Source organism: Nyctereutes procyonoides, unplaced genomic scaffold (assembly GCF_905146905.1).
Source record: "Nyctereutes procyonoides isolate TBG_1078 unplaced genomic scaffold, NYPRO_anot_genome, whole genome shotgun sequence".
Taxonomy (NCBI): Eukaryota; Metazoa; Chordata; class Mammalia; order Carnivora; family Canidae; genus Nyctereutes; species Nyctereutes procyonoides.
In genome coordinates, this window is record NW_026575125.1 from 78,817,374 (window position 1) to 78,842,994 (window position 25,621).

The following is a 25,621-nucleotide window of genomic DNA, read 5'->3' on the forward strand; positions in this document are numbered from 1 at the left end:
AGAGAAAAACCAAGAACCATATGATCCTCTCATTAGATGCAGAGAAAGCATTTGACAAAATAACAGCATCCATTCCTGATCTAAACTCTTCAGAGTGTAGGGATAGAGGGAACTTTCCTCGACATCTTAAAAGCCATCTACGAAAAGCCCACAGCAAATATCATTCTCAATGGGGAAGCACTGGGAGCCTTTCCCCTAAGATCAGGAACAAGACAGGGATGTCCACTCTCACCACTGCCATTCAACTTAGTACTGGAAGTCCTAGCCTCAGCAATAAGACAACAAAAAGACATTAAAGGCATTCAAATTGGCAAAGAAGAAGTCAAACTCTCCCTCTTCACCGATGACATGATACTCTACATAGAAAACCCAAAAGCCTCCACCCCAAGATTGTTAGAACTCATACAGCAATTTGGTAGCGTGGCAGGATACAAAATCAATGCCCAGAAATCAATGGCACTTCTATGCACTAACAATGAGACTGAAGAAGGAGAAATTAAGGAGTCAATCCCATTTACAATTGCACCCAAAAGCATAAGATACCTAGGAATAAACCTAACCAAAGAGGTCAAGGATCTATACCCTAAAAACTATAGAACACTTCTGAAAGAAATTGAGGATGACACAAAGAGATGGAAAAATATTCCATGCTCACGGATTGGCAGAATTAATATTGTGAAAATGTCAATGTTACCCAGGGCAATTTACACGTTCAATGCAATCCCTATCAAAATACCATGGACTTTCTTCAGAGACTTAGAACAAATTATTTTAAGACTTGTGTGGAATCAGAAAAGACCCCGAATAGCCAGGGGAATTTTAAAAAGGAAAACCATATCTGGGGGCATCACAATGCCAGATTTCAGGTTGTACTACAAAGCTGTGGTCATCAAGACAGTGTGGTACTGGCACAAAAACAGACACATAGACCAATGAAACAGAATAGAGAACCCAGAAATGGACCCTGAACTTTATGGTCAACTAATATTCGACAAAGGAGGAAAGACGATCCACTGGAAGAAAGACAGTCTCTTCAATAAATGGTGCTGGGAAAATTGGTCATCCACATGCAGAAGAATGAAACTAGACCACTCTCTTGCACCATACACAAAGATAAACTCAAAATGGATGAAAGATTTAAATGTGAGACAAGACTCCATCAAAATCCTAGAGGAGAACACAGGCAACACCCTTTTTGAACTTGGCTACAGTAACTTCTTGCAAGATACATCCACTAAAGCAAAAGAAACAAAAGCAAAAATGAACTATTGGGACTTCATCAAGATAAGAAGCTTTTGCACAGCAAAGGATACAGTCAACAAAACTCAAAGACAACCTACAGAATGGGAGAAGATATTTGCAAATAACATATCAGATAAAGGGCTAGTTTCCAAAATCTATAAAGAACTTCTTAAACTCAACACCAAAGAAACAAACAATCCAATCATGAAATGGGCAAAAGACATGAAGAGAAATCTCACAGAGGAAGACATAGACATGGCCAACATGCACGTGAGAAAATGCTCCGCATCACTTGCCATCAGGGAAATACAAATCAAAACCACAATGAGATACCACCTCACACCAGTGAGAATGGGGAAAATTAACAAGGCAGGAAACCACAAATGTTGGAGAGGATGCGGAGAAAAGGGAACCCTCTTACACTGTTGGTGGGAATGTGAACTGGTGCAGCCACTCTGGAAAACTGTGTGGAGGTTCCTCAAAGAGTTAAAAATAGACCTGCCCTACGACCCAGCAATTGCACTGTTAGGGATTTACCCCAAAGATTCAGATGCAATGAAACGCCGGGACACCTGCACCCCGATGTTTCTAGCAGCAATGTCCACAATAGCCAAACTGTGGAAGGAGCCTCGGTGTCCATCGAAAGATGAATGGATAAAGAAGATGTGGTTTATGTATACAATGGAATATTCCTCAGCCATTAGAAACGACAAATACCCACCATTTGCTTCAACGTGGATGGAACTGGAGGGTATTATGCTGAGTGAAGTAAGTCAATCGGAGAAGGACAAACAGTGTATGTTCTCATTCATTTGGGGAATATGAATAATAGTGAAGGGGAATATAAGGGAAGGGAGAAGAAATGTGTGGGAGATATCAGAAAGGGACACAGAACATAAAGACTTCTAACTCTGGGAAATGAACTAGGGGTGGTGGAAGGGGAGGAGGGCGGGGGGTGGGGGTGAATGGGTGAGGGGCACGGAGGGGGACACTTGACGGGATGAGCACTGGGTGTTATTCTGTATGTTGGTAAATTGAACACCAATAAAAATTAATTTATTAAAAAAAAGAATATTACATATGTGATATTGTGTATTTCCTATCATGTCAGATCAAGAGGCACATCATCAAGTTATCCCACTATTAGTGATATTAAGTTTTATCACTTGATTAAAATGGTACTTGTCAGAGAGTTCTGTTGTAAAGGCACATTTTCTTCTTTATAATTTTTAAGTAATGTGTGGAGTGATACTTCTGAGACCATGTAAATACCCTGTTCCCCAACAATCTTAAACTCAGTGGTACTAGAATTCACTGATGAGCCTTGCCTGAATCATCATGATGCTGGGGATGCAAAATGGTGACTTTCTCACCAAACTGTACAATTAAAGTGGGTGAAACTTATGGTATATAAATTCTACTTCAATAAAACTGCTTTTTAAAAATTAACTCAGTAACATGCAATCTGTATTGTGTCCATTCCTTCTAGCATATTTTTTCTGCCAAGAAATGACTGACAGTTGAAACATTTTATAAATGAGGCAAGTTATTCAAGATCAGGGTAAACTTAATATAAATGCTCTGTTGAAATTTTTTTAATTGTTGTTCTCTAATTCTATCATTCCTTCTACAATTATTAGCTGGCCCACTTCTATTAAGACTTCTCCCCCTGTACCTCCTATTTCTCAATCTCTCTCTCTTTCTCCCCCTCTCTCATCACTCAAGATTCATGGATTTTTCCCCCTCAATGTATTATAATAATCCATTACTGATACTCTTTTTGATGTTCAAACCATCCTAATTTGGCCAATGGAATCCATTCAAACACAATCTCATGTCCTAAAATAACCCCATGAGTTTTGAACAATCTATTTTCTTGCATAAAAAGTTCCTAGGGGCACCTGTGTGGCTCAGTCAGTGAAGCCTCTGACCCTTCATTCCAGCTCAGGTCATGATCTCAGGGTCATGAGATCTAGCCCCAGGTCAGGCTCTACACTGAGTAAGGAGCCTGCTTAAGATTCTCTCACTCTCCCTATCTCTTTGCCTCTCCCCCTCCATTCATGTTCTCACTCTCCCTGTAAAAAAATTAAAAAAAGAAAAAAGAAAAAAGTTCCAAACTCACCCTGTATATTCCCTAAAACCTGAGATCAGCTATTTCCCCAAGAAGCCTTAGTTACTTTTAATGGGAATGGTATTTAGAAACAAAGATTTAGGTCCTTGATGGGCTGTTTATTGCTAGTGGGGTTTGTCATTGCTTCCTGGCCCTTTCTATAAAAAGAACAAGGTAATAGGAAGTCACACTAATATTTGCATCAAATTTATGATACAAATATAAAAGAATGAACAGAAAATATCTTCTCTTTTACTTTCAATGAAAATCTTGGTTTCCATTATCATTACTACCCTTATGCCTCTGCTTTATTCTATCATATATAAGATAGCAATAATATTGTTATATTAGAACACATATAACATAATATAGTATAATTCTCAAACTAACAATAACCTATTAAGAAAGTCTAAGATTTTTCTTAAAAGATTTTATTTATTTATTCATGAGAGACACACAGAGAGAGGCAGACACAGGCAGAGGGAGAAGCAGGCTCCATGCAGGGAGCCCAACATGGGACTCGATCCCGGGACTCCAGGATCACACCCTGGGCTGAAGGCAGGCGTTAAACTGCTGAGCCACTCAGGGATCCCCCGAAAGTCTAAGATTTCTTTACAGTTCTTTTCATCCTTAAGATTACATCCTAGTACGAATGTACTATCAAGAATAACGCGTTCAAAAGTCATCTGAGCTGCATGATTATGTTATAGTTACATAGGTTTGTTTGGTTTCAGTTTGTATGTATTCAATTTTAGCATTTGTCTTTCTTTCCATTATTTTTGGCTTAAGTCTAATTTTTGAGTGTTTAAACTTTTATATGGGCCCAAAATCAAAACTACATACAAAGATACACTTGGAGAAGTCCTATTACTGTCCCTATCTCCTCTACCTCATTCCTATACAGCCCCTATTTTCATTAGTTTCTAATTTATTCTTCCTGTGTTACACTTTATAAAAACAAGCAATTATAGTTCTTCAGAATTAATATACATACTGTAAATTAAGTAATACCCCTAGAACCAAGTTCTCATTTAAATGTGGTCATGGTGCACAAAACCTGACTTACATCCATTGTCTAATTGCAATAATGGATATTTTCATGTACAAATAAACTCCCACCTGAATTCTGATTAATCCACTGCAGAGAGTCCATATGAGCATTCAGAATTTTGCAGATCTGCTGGAGCTAAAAACATATACAAATTTTTTACATTAAGATTATTCTGATATGGTAAACAAAACAAACAAAAAATTGAAATTAAGAAGTGACTTTTCATTTCTTTTGGTAAGAAATGGACTGAGGATATATAAAATATTAATGACATTTTTTTTGCTATTTCATATTTGTAATGTTCATTACATCTTTATATTACTTCAATCTATTTTGTAACTGTGAAGAATGTGATTCCTATAATTCAATAAGACACTGACTACCACAGTACAAAAATAAGTAAAAAACATTGAAAGATGTTTCACAAGACAAGAAATTCATATAATAATTTTAAAAATTATGTTTTTCAACCAAATCAGCAATATTTTACATTCTACTAGTTTCAGGCATATAACTTAATGATTTGTTATTTGTATATATTGCAAAATGATCACCACAATATGTCTTGTTAACATCCATGACCGAATGTAGTTAAAAACATTTTTTCTCATGATATTTAAAGATCTAATCACTTAGCAATTTTCAAATATGCAATACAGTATTATGAATAATAGTCACCATGCTGTACATTACATCCCCAAAACTCATTTTATACCTGGAAACTTATACCTTTTGACCACCTTTACCCATTTCACCCACTATCCACCCCTGCCTCTACAACCACCAATCTATTCTCTCTATGAGCTTGTTTCTTTGGTGTTGGTGTTTTTAAATTCCACACATAAGTGAGATCATATGGTATCTGTCTTTCTCTGTCTTACTTATTTCACTTAGCATAATGCCCTCAAGGTCCAACCATATTGTTGCAAATAGCAAGATTTCCAAGTCAGCAAGTTTTAATAAATGGTAATACTCAGTTGTCAAGTGTGTGGAGAAAATAGGTACATTCCTATACAGCCTATAGTAATAAAAATTGACCCAACCCTTCAAAATGTAAATTTTTACAATATATATCAACAGTCTTAAAATATTTATGACTTTTAACTCAATATATTCTACTTCTAGGAACCTATCCAGAGGAAATAAAATCTAAGCATAACTGGTCATTACAGAACAATTTTATAATGGCAAAAAATTGGAAACTATCTCCACCAATTTAAAAAAGTAATATAATATATTATGGTAAAGTCACTTCTAATGAAACATTATAGTCATTAATACTTTTAAAAAATTTCCAAAGTTTTCAAAGAATGCTTAAAATTGGGCAGTCCGGGTGGCTCAGTGGTTTAATGCCGCCTTCGGCCCAGGGCCTGATCCTGGAGACCCGGGATCGAGTCCCACATCAGGCTCCCTGCATGGAGACTGCTTCTCCCTCTGCCTGTGTCTCTGCCTTTCTCTCTCTCTCTCTCTCTCTCTCTCTCTCTCTCTCTGTCTCTCATGAATAAATAAATTAAAAAAAGAATGCTTAAAATTTTGAGAAAACACTGTGAAAGAATATGAAATGAAGACAGAATACAAAACTCTATATCCTTATGATTCCAATGCTATTTAAAACAAAAGAATTTTTACCAGCATAGCAAAAAGACTTGGAAAAAATATAGCAATATATTAGAAAGGTATTGATAATAGAGATGATTTAACTTTCTTCACAGATTTCCATATTTTCTAAGCATAATACATTGAGTAAGTATATGTATTAATTCTGTAATGAGATATACTGGACATTTAAGAATGTTTTTAGAATACTTTTGATGACTATTCTAGTAAAGTCTAGTATAATAAAGAAAGTAGGAGGACATGAAAATGTTACCACACTTAAAAGAACAGTATGTAATGAAAATAGAAATTTAGCATATTTTAACATAACAAATAGAAATACAACTTGTGGTAGGAACAATGAGTTTTTGAAAGAAAATGTAACTGAAGACCATATGCCATAATATGGATCTGCTTAATAAAAAATTTAGGTGTTAGGTAGACTCTCCTATCTCACCCACACCCCTCCTCTGCATGGAAACAGTAAAAACAAACAGGTAAATCCCATCATTGTGAATATCATTAAATATCATTGCTATTTTCCTACCCTGGTGTATGGCCCACAGTAAAGAAGGTTTGTTGATCTGGTTATAATAAATTATCTACAAGAATATTATTGTTCAGCAAATGTTTCTCTCTGCTTCCCACCCAATGATTTATGCTATCTGAGAAAAAAAGATGAATTGTTGCTGATCTCTTGCTTCTTTTGTCCTGCTACTGAGCTGCAATTATCTTTAATTGACTCATCTTAAATATCTCAATCACTCTTGTGAGGAAAAACAAAAACAAAAGACACACCATTTACTCCCCACTACCAAAATAAAATAAAACAGTTTAAGGCTAAGTAGAGAAAAAGGATAAAGATAGGATTACAGTCCTCTTTTACTAACTCTGTTCAGAAACTTCTCTTATTTTAATTCAAACACAGAGAGACTAGACATCAGCTCTGCCTCATATCTAAATCTACATGTATTTATTCATAAAAATTCTTTTATAAAATAAGTTTAGATTTTATAGTCACAATGGTGAGCTAATATTTCATAAAAGGAAAACTTATATTCTGTCAACTCTTGATCATCTATGTGAACACAGGAGATGGTAGCATAGATAATCCCAGACTAATTTATATTTGTCTTTGTTCAATTTTAGATTTGCCCAAAGTAGAGAATGGCATAATTTTTATAGCTAGAGGGGACTTCAAGATCATTTAGTCTACTACCCTTGACATTTTGCAAAAGAAGGAGCTAAGATCCAGAGAGATTAAGTGACTTAAATAAAACTCTAATGCTTTCTCAACTATACTATGCTGTCTCTTTATGATTAAAAAAGCTAGTAGTGTGTACAGAGATAAAGAACTGTCTGTATGATTGGACAAAGAGCTTACTAAAGAATAATCACGATATATATCCTTTGTCCTCACCTACCCAGATCCCAGCCTCACTCTGAATTACAATCAACAGACAGAAAGTACAGTGGAAGTTCCCACAATGGGAGATTCCTCTTACCATTACTACCACAGAGTGAGAGAGGGAAAAGAAGAACTCCATTTAGTTGCTAAGACAATAGGGAAAGGTAGAGGAAATAGGTTCTTTAATTAGAGCATAGATAAAGGAAAAAAACCCAAATCCTTTCTTATGGCCAAATTAATTCAAAACATCTCAACTCTGTAACTGGAGCCTCAGCTTTATTTTTCAATGCTAAAATACACTTACATTATGAGATAGGTAGCCTCTACAAGGCAGGTGGAAACCTAATAACCACATCTAACAAAGTTTCTATATATACAAAATATATATTAAGACTCAGAAATTATATTAAGAAAAATATACTTTAAGACTCAAATAGTTGCCTTATCAAAATTTTAAGATATAACCTAGTCATAAATTAAGGATTGCCTGGATATACCTATTTTTCTTAAGATTTTATTTATTTACCCATGAAAGACACACACACAGAGAGAGAGAGAGAGAGAGAGGCAGAGACACAAGCAGAGGGAGAAGCAGGCTCCATGCAAGGAGCCCGACGTGGGACTCGATTCCAGGTCTCCAGGATCAGGCCCTGGGCTGAAGGCTGCGCTAAACCACTGAGCCACCCGGGCTGCCCGTGGATATACCTATTAAACACAAACATATATACTCACAATTGAATGAACACAGAGATAAATATATAAAAAGAAGAATGAATTAGCCAGTGAGTAAGGGAATAGAAAAATAAGTACAGGGACATATTTAGCTATGTGAAAAACAGGGAGAAAACCCTGAAAATTTAGGGAGGAAAGTCATTTTTTTAATCCTCCTGGGGATAGTCACAAAAAACTCATAACCTTTTCTGTTCCTAAATATCTCCTGCCCTATTTAACTATATCCCAAAGTTTGTATCTGTAAAGGCAGATAAGGAGCACAAGAGGACAGGAGAAGGTGAGTAGCTAAAGGAACTCACAGAATACTAATTTCATATTAAATCTTGGCTGTCTAAATAGATAAAGCAGTTCACACACCGGGTCAGTAGTGTCAGTAGGACTTCCAAATGTATTCAGGTGCTCAATAATGTCCTTGAGATCTTGTGCCATTCGTTTTAGCTGAGCATCTATATTTTCTGCTAATCTGTAACTGAAAAAGCAAGTAAAATAAAATGATTATTAATAAGAAATGCTTTCTCCACTATGTCTTGTTACTGACATAGAAAGAGGATACTGCCAGTTGATTTGCACCAATTTCCCCTACCTTCTAAGTAATTTTCAGTTATGACAAATGGCACATTTTTATGTAGGCAGCATTCATGACCTTATTATTACCATCTTCTACAAAGACACCAAAGGTGAAGGATTTCACCCATCTTGCCATTTTTGCAGTCACCTATTTACCCTCTGGATAATGTTCCAGGGAGCTCTGAAGCAATGAATCTCTTTTTAGCTCTTACAATGAACTCATAAGACATTTAAATACATGAGAAGTTATCGGATATTAAGCAGTATTCGGTAAGTGCTCAGATGTCTTCAATGTTTTTAAATATGCACATCTTCAAAGTAAAGTGTTATATAAATATACCCCATCATCCAACAAAAGATGTTTTGAGAAATGAGATTAACAATAATCAAAATTAGGTAAATCTGCTAAGTTCACAGCAAATATTAATTGGCTAAATTCTCAGATTTCCACCCAAAGTATTTACATATATACATAAATACATATTTAACCTAGTCAATGTTTATCAATTAAAGTGATCAGAGTTTTTCAACCTTAATGTCTATAAAGATTAAAGGATTCAATGAGATTTATTGATAACTATCTATCGCCTTTCTGTCCCAAAGTATTTAAAGGTAATTGATTACCTCGATTGCTGAAGATCCTACTAGGGATCCCATCACAATATAAATCTGCCTACATAAAAACAATTGGAAAGAACTAATGTTTCAATTATTCCTTCAAATTACAATTAGGAACTCATGGCCAAAAATGTAACTCTCTGTTTCAAAAAAATGATAGAATGCTTAGAAAGCAATGCAAAGAAAAAAAAAGATTCACAAAGGCTGAAATACAAAAGCAGAAATAGAACTAATGTCCATACAGATTAGCTGTACTTACCATATTTAACGTACTTACAGAAGAATTAATTTGCAAGGCTTTAGAAAATAAGCTCCATCTTAACTCACTAATAACCTATTACTAAAGGGAGTCTGATTTGGTCTCAGCCTGGTTTATGTAGCACATTCAGACAAGTTTTTCTAACAACACTTTATTATATGGCCGGATTACCAAATTTCAGTTATGGAGAGATAGTTACTATGGGGACACTGGTAATGTTCTCAACAAAAAGACTGAATCACACACATAAAAAATATATTCAGCCCAAGACATTGACAAAATCATTCAATTTTGAAAGCTATGCAGTCTGCCCCCAGGTTAACAAATTGCCTTTAAAACAGCCAATGATTTATCATTGAAGCAATTGCATTAACATTAGGTTTAAAAGAGTCAATATAAATAGGAGACCATAAATATCCCATGATACTATGACACCACACACATGAAACTTGTATTTCTAATTTAAGAACAAATTTGACAAATATAAAAACTTTACAGTGGTCATGTATAAGCTTGAGATTATTAACTGTACAAAACGCTATAAAACAAAACTGCCAGAATGATTACTTCATTTTCAAGCACTCTGAAAAGATAAATGGAAAAGAGCCACGTAAGTTGATAAATGCAACTACAAGAATTTGTCCTTTTCTAAAAATTTCCCTGCCTTTCAATTTTATTTCCCCCCCTTTTTTAAGTAGCTAAGTTTTACCTCATTCTTGATCTTTATCCAGTTACTTACGTCTTTCCATGCACCGCATCTGCATGCTGCAGATACACAGACCCACTCTGGTCCTTCACAAACTCCTCTAAAGGGGTCAAGAGATCTTCTAGTTCCTTCTGCTGTGACAGAATAAAATCTAATTCTTGTTCCAGCCTGAAAAAAAAACAAGTCAACGGAAGAGCCAATGAAAGGAATTTGGAGTGCAAAATAAATGTCAAAAACTACAACAAGGAAAAAAAAAAGGACAAGAAATAGATCTTTAATCTTTCAACCTAGGGAGTCTAACATTCTACCTCTGTTGATCCAGTTTCACTTTTTCCACTTCTCCATGTAAAGTAGTAATCTAAAAAGGAAAAAAAGAATATAATAATGTAAATCTTTGAATTTATGTTGTAATTTTAATATTAATTTTCTCATATACACTTCAAATATGAACAATTTCCTAATTCAGGACACTCATTACATATTGAAAATATTTTTCAGTTGATCACCAATATTGGGATAGAAAATTAACCACAAAACATATCTGTGCTCTTGTGCAATGCAGGTAGATTAATGTGACTATCGTCTTACCTTCTCACCATTCTCAATCAATGTACGGTCCCAAGCATTGACCTGAGTGGCCTGGTGAAGAAAGTACTTCTCTTGATCTTCTAAATCAAGGCTCCATTTGTTTATCAGACCCTCTAGCTGACCATATGTCATCACAGGAGTTACAATTGCACTAAAAAAAAAGGATACAGTAAGATCATATGATCATACTTTTAAAAGTATAACTATATTTCTGAAATGAATAACATAGGAGGATTTAGAGAAGAAAATATCACATGAATTTTTCAGACCTGCTCCCCAACAAAACCAGCACAGGTGGTAAAGATTATTTCAAAAACAATCATTTCAAAAGCTGTGGAAATTATCCTAAAGGGATATAGCAAGTTTTTTTAAAAGATCTATTAATAAATCTACTAAATTCCAGTAAGAACAACTAAAGTCTGTGCCACACTTGCTCGCTTCCTTAACCCTCAGCTCAGCACGATGCAAGTTCCATTCTGGGTGCACATGGCCAGAGACAGGACTCCCTCTCCCCATAGCTCTTTGTCAAAATGATCCGTTCCCAGTCTAAGTAGTGGCCACAAAACAGTGAGCAGCTGATCTTCCATCCTCCACTTGGGCAGAACCAAGCAGAACTCGGACTCCCCTTCCAGGTGGTATCAAATAGGCTAAGCAGGTAGCTGATTTTCCATCCAATGACTGGCAGAACCAGGCGATGCTCTGATTGCTTTGCTGGGGCAGTGTCAGCAGGGCTGAACAGAGAGGTAGTCATCGATTCTCTGCTCAGCAGTGGCAGGTAGTGTTCTATTTCCCTCTACCAGGGTTGTGTTGGCACTGGCAAGTGACAAAGTGAATCTAAATAACCACCCAGGGGCAACACAACTTAATCAATCAGTGAGAAAGGGTTAGTTCCTACTGGGCTTCACCACTTGTCTTCGGTGTCAGTGGGACCCAATGGGGAGCTAACCTCTGTGCCCACCTGGCATGACTGAGACTGAACAAAGTGAGGCAAACTGGAGCTAGTCAGGACTCCACATCCCACCACCCTGGTGTCAGCAGGGCTTGGTGCAGGGCTTAACCTCTGCAACCTACTGGGGAAAATCAAGACTGAAGGAGGTAGAGCAAAGCAGGGCTAGTCAGCACTCTGACCCCCTTCTCTACAGAGCCTGTGTCAGGGAGGCCCCAGTAGGGAGCCAAGCTTCTATACCAAACCAGCATCAAAAGGCTAAATGAAGTAATAAGAGACAGAACATTGCTATCCTGCTTCCTCACTCCTTCTGTGCCAGCGGTGCCCGAAAGGAAGCTGAAATTCTGCCTCCACCTTTCAGCAACTAAGCAGTATGAGTGGTCCCCCACTTCCTCTTGTTCTGGGGTCCCAGACACCCAGCTGCAAGCTAAGCCAACATCCCAACTTGACGCAAAGAAGTGGCGTGACCCATTGCCCCACTTTCATGAGGAAAGGGTCAGAGGACTGAGGGGTTCCTGATTTAAAAAAAAATGAAACAGGGCCCAGACTCTCCTAACGTAATAGACTTAATGTCCAGGATACAACTGAAAATTACCTGCCCTATCAAGAACCAGAAATATCACAACTCAAAAGAGAAAACACAATTAAAGGCACTGACAAGGAGAGGTAGCAGATGTTGGAATTCTCTGAAAAGAATTTTAAAGCAATCATCAAAGAATGCTCCAACAAGCAATTACGAATTATCTAGAAACAAATGAAAACTAGAAAATCTCAGCAAAGAAACCGAAGTTATGGAAAACAATCAAATGGAAATGATAGAACTGAAACTTAAAATAACTGTAAGAAAAAACTTGCTTAGTGGGTTTGATACTAGAGTGAAGATGACAAAGGATAGAATCAGTGAACTTGAGAGTAGATCAATAGAATTTCAGAACAGCACAGGGATAAAAAACACAAAAAATGAAAAAAATCTAAAGAACCTAGAGGATGATAATAAGAGATAACATTCATATCATTGGAGGATGATAGATTAGAGAGGAAAAGAGAGAATGGTACTGAAAAAGTACTCTGAAAAATAAAGGTGAAAACTCAAATTTGGCAAATGATATAAATCTACAAATTTAAGATGCTGAGCAAACCCCAAAAGAATAACTCAGAGAAATCTGCACTAAGACACATAATACTTAAATTTCTGAAAACTAAAGATAAAGAAAGAGAAGAATCTTGTAGGTAGCCAGAGAGAAACAACACATTAATTAAAAGGTAATACCAATTCAAACGACAGCAGTTTTCTCATCTTAAACCATAAAAGGAAGTGTCACAACATTTTTCGAGTGCTGTAAAAAAAAGAAAAACTGTTGACCACAACTTCTCTAATTGGTGAAAATGTCCTTCAGAAATGAAAGGAAAATAAAGCTATTCTCTTGCAAGATTTTTTTGTTGCTGGCAAATCTACCCTCAAAAATTACCTAATCAGAAAAAAAAATGAAAACAGAAGATGGCTTGGAACTTCATAAAGGAAAAAGTCAAAATGAACAAAAAGGGTAAATATAATAGACTATCCTACTTCTCATGAATTTTTAAGTCATATTTGATGGTTGAAGCAAAAAGTATAACACCACATAATGTACATGGAAGAAATACTTGAGACAAACTTAAAAGGTAAGAAGAGTAAAGAGAGCTAAATGGAATTACCAAAGTTTTTTTCCACACAGGAAAATTAAAAAAAAAAAGGAAAAACAAAAACAGAGGTAACAAACGAATGGCAAGTAATAAAATAGCAGACTTGAGCCCTAACATATCAATAGCTTATATGTAAATGTGCAAAATATACCAATTAAAAGGCAGAAATTGGCAGAGTGGATAAAAATTATGATCCATCCATATGCTATCTATAAGAAACTCACTTCAAATACAAAGACACAAATAGGTTGAAAGTAAAACAATGGAAAAAGATATACATGCAAGATTAATTTTTTAAAAGAGATGGATAAAGTCAATTTTAGAGCAAAGAAAATTACCAAAGAGGGACACTGCATAATGATAAAGGAATCAAAGCACCAGGGAAGGCCAACAATCTTAAATGTGTAAGCAACCAAACCAAACAGCAGAACCTTAAAAATATAAAAAGCAAAACTGGTAGAGCTAAAAGGAGAAACAGAAGAATCCACAATTCTAGTTGGGGATTTCAAACTGCTGCTCTCCACATCTGAAAGAAGCGATAGAGACAAAAGATGCAAGGTTACAGATCTGAAAATACAAGGAAGTAGGAACTCATCATCATAAATAAAACATTCCACCCAATAGCAGAAAACACAACTTCCAGGTACCTGTGGAACATCCACCAAGAACTCTATCTTCATCCTAAAATGAACCTGAACAAATATAAAAGGACTGAAGTCATATAGAGCATGCTCTCCAATCACAATGGACTCAAACTAGAAATCAATCTTTTCTTTAAAAAAAAAAGAGTATGCAGTATACAGCTAATGCAATGGTGAGGATATTTATAGTATTAAATGTTTACATTAGGAAAAGTGAAAGGTCTCAAAACAACAATCTCAGTTCATACCTCAAGAACTTAGAAAAAGAGCAAAATGAACCCAACACAGAGAGAAAGAAATAATAAATCGTAGATATCAATGCAACTGAAAATGAAAAACAGAATAATCATTGAAATAAAAGCTACTTCTTTCGGAAAGGATGAATAAAATTGATAAAAGAAAGGTACAGAATACCAACATAAGAAATGAAACAGCTATTAAAAGTGTAAAAATAAAAAAAAATAAAAGTGTAAAAAGAGGGACGGCTGGGTAGCTCAGAGGTTTAGTGCCTCCCTTTGGCCCAGGGCATGTTCCTGGAGTCATGGGATCTAGTCCTGCATTGGGCTCCCTGCATGGAGCCTGCTTCTCCCTCTTCCTGTGTCTCTGCCTCTTTCTCTCACTCTCATGAACAAATAAAATCTTTTTTAAAAAGTGCAAAAAGGAAAACTACAAACAACTTTATATTCATAAGTTCAGCAACTTAGAAAATCAAACTAATTCCTTGAATACCATACACTATAAAAATTCATGAAAGACGAAACAGATAACCTAAATAGTCCTAGAACCATTAAAGAAATTGATTTGTAACTTAAAACCTCCAAAAAAAAGAAATATCCAGGCCCAAAGTTTTCACTGGAGAATTCTGCCATATATTTAAGAAATACAATTTTATACACAATTTTATACAATTTATTCTATAAAACAGAAGAGAAGACAATACTTCTCAGATCATTTTATAGGCTAGTATTATCCACATACCAAACCAAAGACAGAATAAAAAACGAAAAAAAACAAAACTACAGACTAATAGCTCTCATGAACTTAAATATAAAAGTCCTCAAGCAAAATACTTCCAAACTAATTCAAAAATGTATAAAAAAATTATACATCGGTCGGTTAACCGTCTGCCTTCAGCTCAGGTCATGACCCAATTCATTGTTGCCCAGGGTCAGGGAAAGGAGGAGTTGGTAGTGAGTATGGCTATAAAAGGGCAACAGGAAGGATCCTTGTGCTGATGGAACTGTCCTGTATCTTGATTGTATCACTGTACTCTAGCATTGCAGGATGTTATTACTGGGGATATTAGGTAAAGGACACACAGAATTTTTTGAATCATTTCTTAGAAGCACATGTGAATCTACAATGGTCTCAAAATAAAAAGTTTAATTTAAAAAACAATTAGAGAGGAACATGGCATAGATTCTAAGAATACAGTCTCTGGAGCTCAACTGCCTGAATTGTAATCCTGGCTCAAGAGTTACCAGAGGCAGATAATAAAATTTCTATGCACTCCAGTTTTCTCATCTATAAAATGGGAACAAAAAACATTGACTACCTCATGAAGTTATTGTGAGGAATAAATGCTATGATGTTTGCAAAGCACTGTCACATCATTAAACATAATAACTGCACAGTGAATGTCAGCTATTCTTAGTAATAGAAATAATATAATGGTAATAAAACATAGGTGTGGTATTAAGTGTTCAACTTCCTAAGCTATAGAAATCCTTCATCTACTCCTTTGAGTAATTTGCCTAATTTTCAAACACTATTCTAAAGCTATACAAGCAAATCATACCTTGTACATGATAAATAAAAATAAATTCACACAAATTTTCAAATAAACAGGCTTACTTAACAGTCGAAGTAAAAGGTAGAGAATTAATACCGACTGGAACAATGTTATTAATCCCAGCTGATGTCAGTGACCTTAGGTTCAAGGTAAAGCCAGTAGTGGTTGTAGTAGTGGTGGTCATGGTAACAGTGGTAGTAGTTGTTGTTGATGCTGTAGCTGGAAAATAAAAATGCATGTTAGTAAGAAATTAAAGGCTTATTTTATTTAGTCCTTGATCATTCAGGATAAAAGGTAGAGAAGCAAGAAGCATTTTTTAAAATGTGAAATTGAACTCAAAGTTGTGTGGGTTTGCACTCAACATTGTTGTAATATGAAATAATATGAAGTGACATACAGCAGGCCAGATACCTGGGTTAACCTTTCTGCTAAAAATTAAAATTTTGGATATGTGTGTCGAGAAAGCAAATTTACAACTTAACCAGGCCTATAATCATTAAAGAAATTGAATTAATCCTCAAAATTCTTCCTATAAAAAAACCTTCAGACCTAGATAACGTCACTAACAAATTCTACTAAACTTCCAAGGAAAGAATAATTGCAATCTTATACAAACTCTCTGTACATCTGTATCTTTGCATACTTACATGAATATATCTGTGTAATTAATTCCTCAAAATGAAATCTCTAGATCAAAGGATCAGCACGCTATATATCTTATTTTATTTATTTTTTTAAGATTTTTATTTATTCATAGAGACAGAGAGAGAGAGGCAGAGACACAGGCAGAGGGAGAAGCAGGCATCAGAGAGCCTGAGGTGGGACTTGATCCAGGGCCTCCAGGATCACGCCCTGGGCTGCAGGCGGCGCTAAACCGCTGCACCACCGGGGCTGCCCTGTATATTTTAATATATCTTGCCAAAGTGCCCAATCAAAAAGATTTTGCCAATTTACATTTCTATCAGTAGGGGAGAGGGCTTGTTTCTCTAAATTATAGCCCATACCAGGCAATATATCTTCACCAGTCTAATAGGTAAAAGCCTCTAAAAGTTTCATCTACAGCCCAAACTTCTCTCTTATGTGTCTTTTTTCATCATACCCCTACTAGAATACCTAGCCCTCTCTAGATGAAATCCTGAATATACTTCATGGCCTAACTCAAACTCTTCCATCCCCTATATCTGTCACCCACTTCTCTTCAACTCCATCATTATCCCTTGGTTTTCAGAACTTCTATAGCACTTTTGGTTTTTCCTACACACTGAGCACTTAAAAGAACAATTCACAGAAAACTGTGGCTGATGGGGACTGTGAATGTTTTCTTTTCTTCTTTTTGGTTCTCTGTGTTTGCAAATGTTCTTGGTAATTAATAGATGCTGCCTCTGTAACAAGAAATTTATTATAAAAATACATTATAACATGTACACAATTGTTTGTTTTACAATAGCCTTGCTTTCCCAATTAGCAAAATTTTCAGGTTAATGGCCATACTAGATAAATACATAAATAATGTTGCCTGCCAAAATATGCATGGAACTATATTGACCGAAACTGGACCACTCCATTCTTACTGAGGGATCAAGCTCAGATACTCTTTTTTTTTATACCATTAATTCTGTCCTTTCCTCCTGGTTCACATTTGACTGGGACAAGAGTGGGCATCTGAAGTACAGTATTCCTCCCATATACTACTGGCAGCCTATACAAGGGTCTGGCATAGAAAGCTCTAGCCAAGCAGGGATAAAATAGGTCAGAATCTCATTTTCAAAAATTTAGAATTATGGAAAGAATGAGACTATAAGTAGAAACATAGAAATATTTCAGAAATATGGAAAGAATCAAACTGTAAGCAGAAATTTGGAAATATTTCCAAAAGTCTGAAAAGAATCAGACTATAGGCAGGGGGGTTGAAAGAACCAACAGAGGACAGAAAAGAAGTAGAATTAAGGAGTCTGAGGAAGTCAAAATTAAGAATAAGGTAAGTGGCACCTGAGTGGCTCAGTCAGTTAAGCATGTGCCTTCTACCTTCAGCTTGGGTCATGGTACCAAGGTCCTAGGATCGAGTCCCATATCAGGCTCCCAGCTCATCAGGGAGTCTGCTTCTCCGCTTCTCCATCTGCCCCTCCCCCTGCTCATTCTCATTCTCTGTCATAAAAATAAATAAATAAAACTTAAAAATAATAATAAAATAAACTTTAAAAAAAGAATAAGCTAAAATAGTACAGCAGAAAAAGAGATAAGGAAACAAATGAGAAGTTAGAAAAGAGAAGAATAAGGGAGAAGAGCTGAATTATGTTTATGCAATAGATTTAGGTCCCTAAAGCTGCCTTTAGAACTCTTAAATTCCAGTTTCTTTAAAGTTCAGTGCCATTACAATACCTGGGTTAGATTTTTAAGAGATTCCATTTCCCTTTTGGCCACAAAAATGCTTACAAGAAAGCCCTCCATTCTTTGGGTTAACCTTCTTAAGGGTGGAATCAACACTACCGGGAAAGAGGGTACCCAGTCACAAAGGATCCCTGGGGTCACTTATCACTCAAGTGATAGATAGGGAAGATGACAGATTGGATCCCCCGGGGCATTCTTACAATCCTATGTCATTGAAATCTTCATCTGAGATAAAAATCTTATCTGAAAAGAAACTTCCCCCAGAAATACTGAAACTTAATCACACGATAGAGACCCCTCCTTTATTGATTTAATTCGTTCAAACACTGTGTAACTACTACATGCTAGACAAAAAAACAATTAAGAAAAAGAAAAAGTTCTTCTTAGGAAGCTTTTTTCACCCAAAGCTGTGTTTTTTTTAGCAATCTGGACTTCCTAGCATGGACAGATGTGCAAAGATGATACATAAGAAAGTAGCAGATTCTAGGATTATGTGTATGTGTGTATGTATAATGATCTCATTTTTGTAAAACAAATCAATGTATGTTTGTATGTGTTTAAAAAAAGGCTGGAAAGATAAACACCAAACTGTTCACTCTAGAGACAGTGTTATATGTATATACATATATATATATACATGTGTGTATGATTTTTATAATAAAAAAAGCAACTACCATCACTACCAAAACATCTCCACAAAGATGATGAATAATATCTTCAGGAAATTAATACCTGTCAGCCTAAACATAAAAGAATCTTGAGTCAAAAAAAAAAAAGAATCTTGAGTCATAAAAAATGGTATGATTATTTTAACCTTTTTAAACAGTATTTATCTTTGTTCCTTATCTTTTATGGCATTTAAAAAAGGTGTAAATTAGCTCTGGCATAGGAGATAATACTCAAATAACAATAGTATTTCAATTAATACAAAAAAAGCAATGGATTTGAGAATGAAGGTTCCATCACAGTTTGATTTTGCAAGTTATGACTTTGGTCTAAACTAAATACAGTCAACTGTATATTATCCATGTAGTAAAAGGGAAGCACACATTTGCATTTAAATAAATCTCATTCTGATGGTCTTAAAGATTGTTATATAAAATAGTGAAAACATCCTTTAATACCCTACTATCCAATTTTCCTATCCAAACATTTTCCATACAAAAGATAAAACTGATAACAAGCAAGCTTCTCTTAAAACTTGCTGATTATACCTAGGGCAGAGAATAATCCCAAATGACAATAAATTTGCAGACACAGCCCCTTGAAAACTGCCCTACAGGGCTGATTTGTGAGGAAAAGAGTCTGAGCTAGTAAATATGCTTGGGGAAAAGGAAAAGTGAGCAGGGGGAAAAAACCAACTCTGAGGTAAGGGTGTCAAATTGAGATATGTCTGATGGGGAGATGGGTATATGAGGAAATGGTGGATGGAATGGCCAGGAAGGATAGGTTAGTAGCAAAGGTACCAGTTTACAGGACAGAATCTGAGACCTAGCTAGGGAGGGGATGATGGGTTATGGCAGAGTCACTGAAGAGCCTGCCAATTCATATTTCAGTGACAACCCATGGCTGAAAGAATCAGTTCTTTGTTCAGCATTTTACGGGGGAAATTATGGGTTATGCTATTTGTAAATACAGTAACCTATAAAGTTTTCAAGACACACTCTTCACAACTCTCATGGGTTGCCCAGTTGCCTAGTACATAGCAGAAACACAGTTAAGTATCAATCATGCAAAAGAATACATAGATGGTGGACATCTCTGTTTAGAAATAATTTAAATTTAAAAGAGAGTGACTTTTCATTTATGCCAGGTTTGAGGAAAGATTTATTCAGCCTTACATAAACTTTTCAAATAAAAAATACTTTCCTAGGATGGAGTCTGACTTAAGTGGTAGGTTTAAGTAAGAACTGACCCCTGACCACGCAGCTCACCATAAACTATAAGGCTACGACTATCCAAGTTCTCTTCAACCGACAACCTATCTCCTAACTGGCAGAAACAAATTTAGGATGGAAACTCTTGTAATCAATTTTGCAGAAGGTCAACTTTAACACAGGTCAAAATTAAATTAAGCATAAGGGAAAAAGAACTATCAATCCTAATATACTGGGTCAATGTAAACACTAAGCTCAATAATAAAAATTCTTAAATTTAAAAGTTGACAAGAATTTGATAGCAGCATTAATTATGGTCATCTCAAAGAAAGTAGCATCATTGGTATCAAATGTCTCACTACACTTTGGCAATCATCACTATTGGTGTACCTTTTGCATACTATGATGAAATGATCAAAACTTACTTAGTCCTAAAAACTATGGAATACAACTTACTTACTGCTTGTTACACAGCACATTTCCAATGAGTATCCAAACACAGCATACACCCCAGTAATTCTAAAATCTTACTAGATGCAGTATGAGCTGCTCCACCTGCTCCAGGGAATTTTAATCCAAATCCCAAAGTTATGCCACCAAATGTGCCCATTGAAGTTGCTGGAGCACCAACTGCAGAGAATAACATAATATTACCCATTACACTTTAATTTAAAAACAGTGAATAATTTATAGAGTCTTTTTCATCTGAAGAGCCTTTTAGAAACTTCTGGCTAAACTCCAAAAACCTATGGTAAATCCATTTATAAGAAATGTGCAGAAAAGGCAAATCTACAGAGACAGAAGATACATTAGTAGTCATCTGAGACTGAGAGATCTTATTTGGATGACAGAAATATTCTAAAACTAGAATGTCATGGTACTGTGAAGATATCTCAAAAGCAGAGTCAGCTTATATGGACCTGTAAGAAAGAATTGCTCAACATTTGCTGTTATTGTACTAATGTAAGATATATAGTTATTAAGATCACTGAATTGTACACTTAAAATAAGTTAACTTTATATATGTTTTACCTAATTGAGGTTACATATACTATGGTTGAGAATTCTTTTCATTTGGCAAGGACCTCAAAGACAGGAATGAAAACAAGCCTGCCAGAGGTCAGAGGGCAAGTCTTTGGCTGAAAATGGAATGCATTCAACAATTATAACTTTCAGCCTCAGGCATGGTCATATTCACAAAATCTGTTGTGGTGGACAAGGATATTGCTTACATGTACCAAAAGGTTAATTGTGTCTCAAAATTGGAAGTCTATTAGGTAGAAAATACAACCCAAGTGTAACTATGCCAATTTCACAAGAGGATAGGGATGACAGACCATTATTTTTCACCCTGAACTAGGCATGAGCAATTCCCAGAAAGTTTTATTCCCAGGAATGTGACAATCTCGCTGTAATAGGGCTGTGGGGGGGATCATATTACAGCTAGAATTAAAATAACAAAGTCTAATGATAAATGTCATGGTACTGTGAAGATATCTCAAAAGCAGAGTCAGCTTATATGGACCTGTAAGAAAGAATTGCTCAACATCTGTTATTGTACTAATGTAAGATATATAGCAAAGAAATTGGGATTACAAGAAAATTAATATCCCACTTCTCAGCTCAAAGCATCCAGATGTTCCTCTTCATGGAGAGAAGCCACAAAGCAACACACACTGTCAATTAAAACCCAAAACTAGTCCTTCTGTCATCCATCACTTCTGATAGATAAAATGTAAGGACCACAAACCTGCTCTATCTAGAAAAACACATGATAGCAAGGCTCCAACATTTAATTCCCATTTTATCTTATTCACATGGATAATAAGACTTCTTCCCTTCAGACATACTTGGCAAAACTCCCACAATTCCTATTCCCATTAGCTTCAAGAAGTTGTTTCAAAACATTACAATGTTAATTAATTATATGCTTAAAATTGTCACTTTAAGCTGGAATAATCATGTTAACACAAAATTCACAGCTAAAGCCATGACAATTAGGTTCTGAAGCAAAACTACTATTGATATTAGCAATTACAGATGGGTTGGAGCTTAATGATAATTTATGAGATCCAAGAGTTCCATAGCTTATATTGGCAAAGTGAGTTAAATGGCTTGATGCGAAATAACAATATTTTCTTTGCAACCAGTAACTTACAAGAGAGCCCAGTAGCAGCAGCAGAAGTAGAAGCATTTGACGTTGAAGTAAACAGCATGGTGCCTGAACAAGTAGTGGCGTCAGCAGTCGATGCTGAAGCCAAACCTAAAAATCTAAGTAACAAGCAGAAAAATATGTCACCAAAGAATAATTTTTCAAATATAAAACACCATTATAACAAGGTACATTTATATGGAGAAACTGAAACAAATCAAGGAAAATCAGATACTCTGAAATCTAATAAATAAAACATAATAAAAGCCTGATTTAAAAAAAATACTTTATCAGTACTGCTTAGCACAGCCAGCCTTCTAGCACCATCATAAGAAATTCTACTTTACTGAAAAAGTAAATTTAAGTGGGGGATCGGATCCACTTCTAGAACTGCAACATAAGAAGTCCTGGGGACCTATTCCTCAGTGAAACAACCATAACTGGTAATAATAATAATAAAAAACAACAACAATAATAAAAACAATTTGAAATCTCAGGAAATCATCCTAAAGATACACAGCAAATAAAGAACATTTATTCAAGAAAATCTGCTAAGATTCAGTTATACCAGTGGGAGTCTAGAATATGAACCACAACCCACTCCCTACCTTCCCTCTATACTGCCCCCCCCCCGACCTTGAAGAAAGTCACACTCCAGGCAGGAATGGCCAACAATAGTGGCCCCAGATCCCAACTAAGGGATATAATATTTCATTGGGCAAGGCAAGCATCCAGCAAATCACCTCCAACAAAGATTTAATGGGTTGAAATTCCTGGTGAGTACAGCCAAAAGTTGAGGGACTCCCTTCCTTTAGTCAGCCCTCATTCATAGGACAGAGGCCCTACACCAGGCACAACAGGTTAAGAATACGGGAGGCCCATCACCCCTACTCTGACTGCCTTATAGCACTGAGTTTCCATGCCTGAAGTGATAAGCAAGAGGGTCAGAGGAAACTGGCCCTGCACAGTGCCCAAAGCACTATTTCAAAGATTTTGCCCAGGGGTAGGTAAAAGGAGGCCCCTAAAAACAGAGAGCTCCCAAGCTATACCCAAAAGAATTGACTTTATTTGAAAAGGAGTATGAGGAAATTAAAGCCAAAGGACTCTATCTCAAAGAAAGTGGAGATTTTGGTGCTAAGCAATTTTTTTTTGGTGCTAAGCAATTTAGAGGAAACAAGTAGCTTCATAAGAGTAACAGTTGAGGCTGTAGGCCAGCTAGTTTACCAGGGGCAATGAGGGAAAGAAAAAGCTGAATAGTCCTCTGCCTGAGATCAGAAGAACCAAGTACTCACCTTGGATGAATCTTGAAAATATCACCCTAAATGAAAGAAGTCAGGCACAAAAGGCTACATATTGTATGATTCCATTTATAAGAAATGTCCAAAATAGGCAAATCAAAAGACATAGATTAGTACATGCTAGGAGCTGGGAGTGGGTAATGGGGGGAGTGACTGCTAATGGGTACCAGGTTTCTTTTTGGGGTAATAACAATATTTTGGAATTGCACCATGATGATGGTTACTCTCTGTGAATGTTTTTTTTTAAAAGACTGAATTGCACACTTTAAAAGGGTGAATTTTAAAATATGTGAATTATACCTCTATTATGCTATTATTTTTAAAAAGCAGGATCATCTCAATAGAAGTAGAAAAAGCATTTGAGAAAATTGAACACAGCTTCATGATGAAAATGCTTAACAAACTACAAAGAGAAGGGAACTTCTCCAACATGATAAAGGGCACTTAACGAAAAACCCACAGCTAACATCACATTTAATGATAAAAAACTGCATACTTTCCCACTATTATTAAGAATGAACCAAAGATGTCTGCTCTTCCAAACAATACATCAGAAGTTCTAGAGAGAACAATTAGATAAGAAAACAAAAATAAATGGCATCTAGGTCAAAAAGGAAGAAATAAACCTATTTCTATTCACAGGTGACTTGATCATGAATATAGAAAATTCTATGGCAGCCACAAAAAAATCTATTAGAACATCAAACAAGCTCAGTAAATTTGCAGGATTCAAGACCAACACAAATAAAATGAATTACAATTCTATATACTGGCAATAAATAATCCACAAATGAAATTAAGAATATCATTCCACTAATAATTTCTCAAAAATACTTAGGAGCAAATCTAGCAAGAGAAGTGCAAGGCTTATACCCGGGAAAATAGAAAACATCACTGCAAGAAATTAAAGACATCCTAAATAAATGGAAATATATCGTGTTTGTGGATCAGAAGATTTAGTATTTTTAAGATGGTATGGTAGACAGAAAAATGGTCCCCAAAGATAGCTGCCTCCTAATACCCAGAGCCTGCAACATATTACCTTACTTCACAAAAAGGCCTTTACAGATGTGATTAAGGTTCAGTACCTTGAGATAGGGAGATTATCCTGGATTATCCAGGTAAGCAAAATCTAATGACGCAAATCCTTAAAAGTCGAGATTCTTTCCAGGCTGTGGCCAGAGGGAGATGGGACTACAAAAGAACGGTTGAAAAGATGCCAAGTTGCTGATGTAAATGGCCATCTATCTAACACATGAAAACAAACTCGAGGTCATTAGTCATTAGGAAATTAAAAATCAAAACCACAATGAGAGTCTACTTCATACCAACTAAGATGTCTATAATCAAAAAGTCAAATATCAAGTGTTGGTGAGGACGTGGAGAAATTGGGAACCTCACACAATGCTGATGGGAATGTAAGATGGTACAGCCACTTTGGAAAACTGTCTAGCATTTCCTCAATGTGTTAAATATAGAATTGTCATATGACCTAGTAATGCTACTCCTGGGTATCTACACAAGAGAAATGAAAACATATATCCACACAACATGTGCATGAATGTTCATAGCAGCATTACTCCTTACTGATAAAAGATAGAAATAGCCCAAATGAATATCAACTGACGAATGGATAAATAAAATGTGGTATATCCATACAACAGAATTTTATTTGGCCACAAAAAGGAAAAGCAACACTGTGATATGCTAAAACACAGATGAGCTCTTAAAAACATTATGCTGAGTGAGAGAAGTTAATCACAAAAGAGCACATATTTTATGATTCCTTTTAGATGACATGTCCAGAATAGGGGAATTTAGAGCCAGAAAGCAGATGAATGGTTGTCAGGGACTGGGGGGAGTGAAGAATAGACAGTGACTACTAATGGGTATGGAGTTTCCTCTAAGGGAGATGAAAATATTCTAAAATTGACTGCAGTAATGACTGCACAACTTGGTGAATATAC

General features: G+C 35.8%; 1 protein-coding gene across 6 annotated transcripts in view; it reads right to left on the reverse strand.

Annotated features, from left to right (window-relative positions):
• Window positions 1-25,621, reverse strand: part of NUP62CL (nucleoporin 62 C-terminal like) — a 98,698-nt gene that overhangs the window by 22,021 nt on the left and 51,056 nt on the right. For 5 of the 6 annotated variants that reach the window (XM_055337395.1, XM_055337399.1, XM_055337397.1 and 2 more), the window contains 8 exons: window positions 22,363-22,475; window positions 20,736-20,834; window positions 16,002-16,158; window positions 10,878-11,028; window positions 10,598-10,647; window positions 10,323-10,457; window positions 8,497-8,608; window positions 4,472-4,538 (listed from right to left, as the gene is read on the reverse strand). In XM_055337395.1, the coding sequence (XP_055193370.1) occupies window positions 4,472-4,538; window positions 8,497-8,608; window positions 10,323-10,457; window positions 10,598-10,647; window positions 10,878-11,028; window positions 16,002-16,158; window positions 20,736-20,834; window positions 22,363-22,475 (884 nt within the window). The remainder of the gene's footprint in view (window positions 1-4,471; window positions 4,539-8,496; window positions 8,609-10,322; window positions 10,458-10,597; window positions 10,648-10,877; window positions 11,029-16,001; window positions 16,159-20,735; window positions 20,835-22,362; window positions 22,476-25,621) is intronic. The other variant, XM_055337400.1, reaches the window with a different exon arrangement.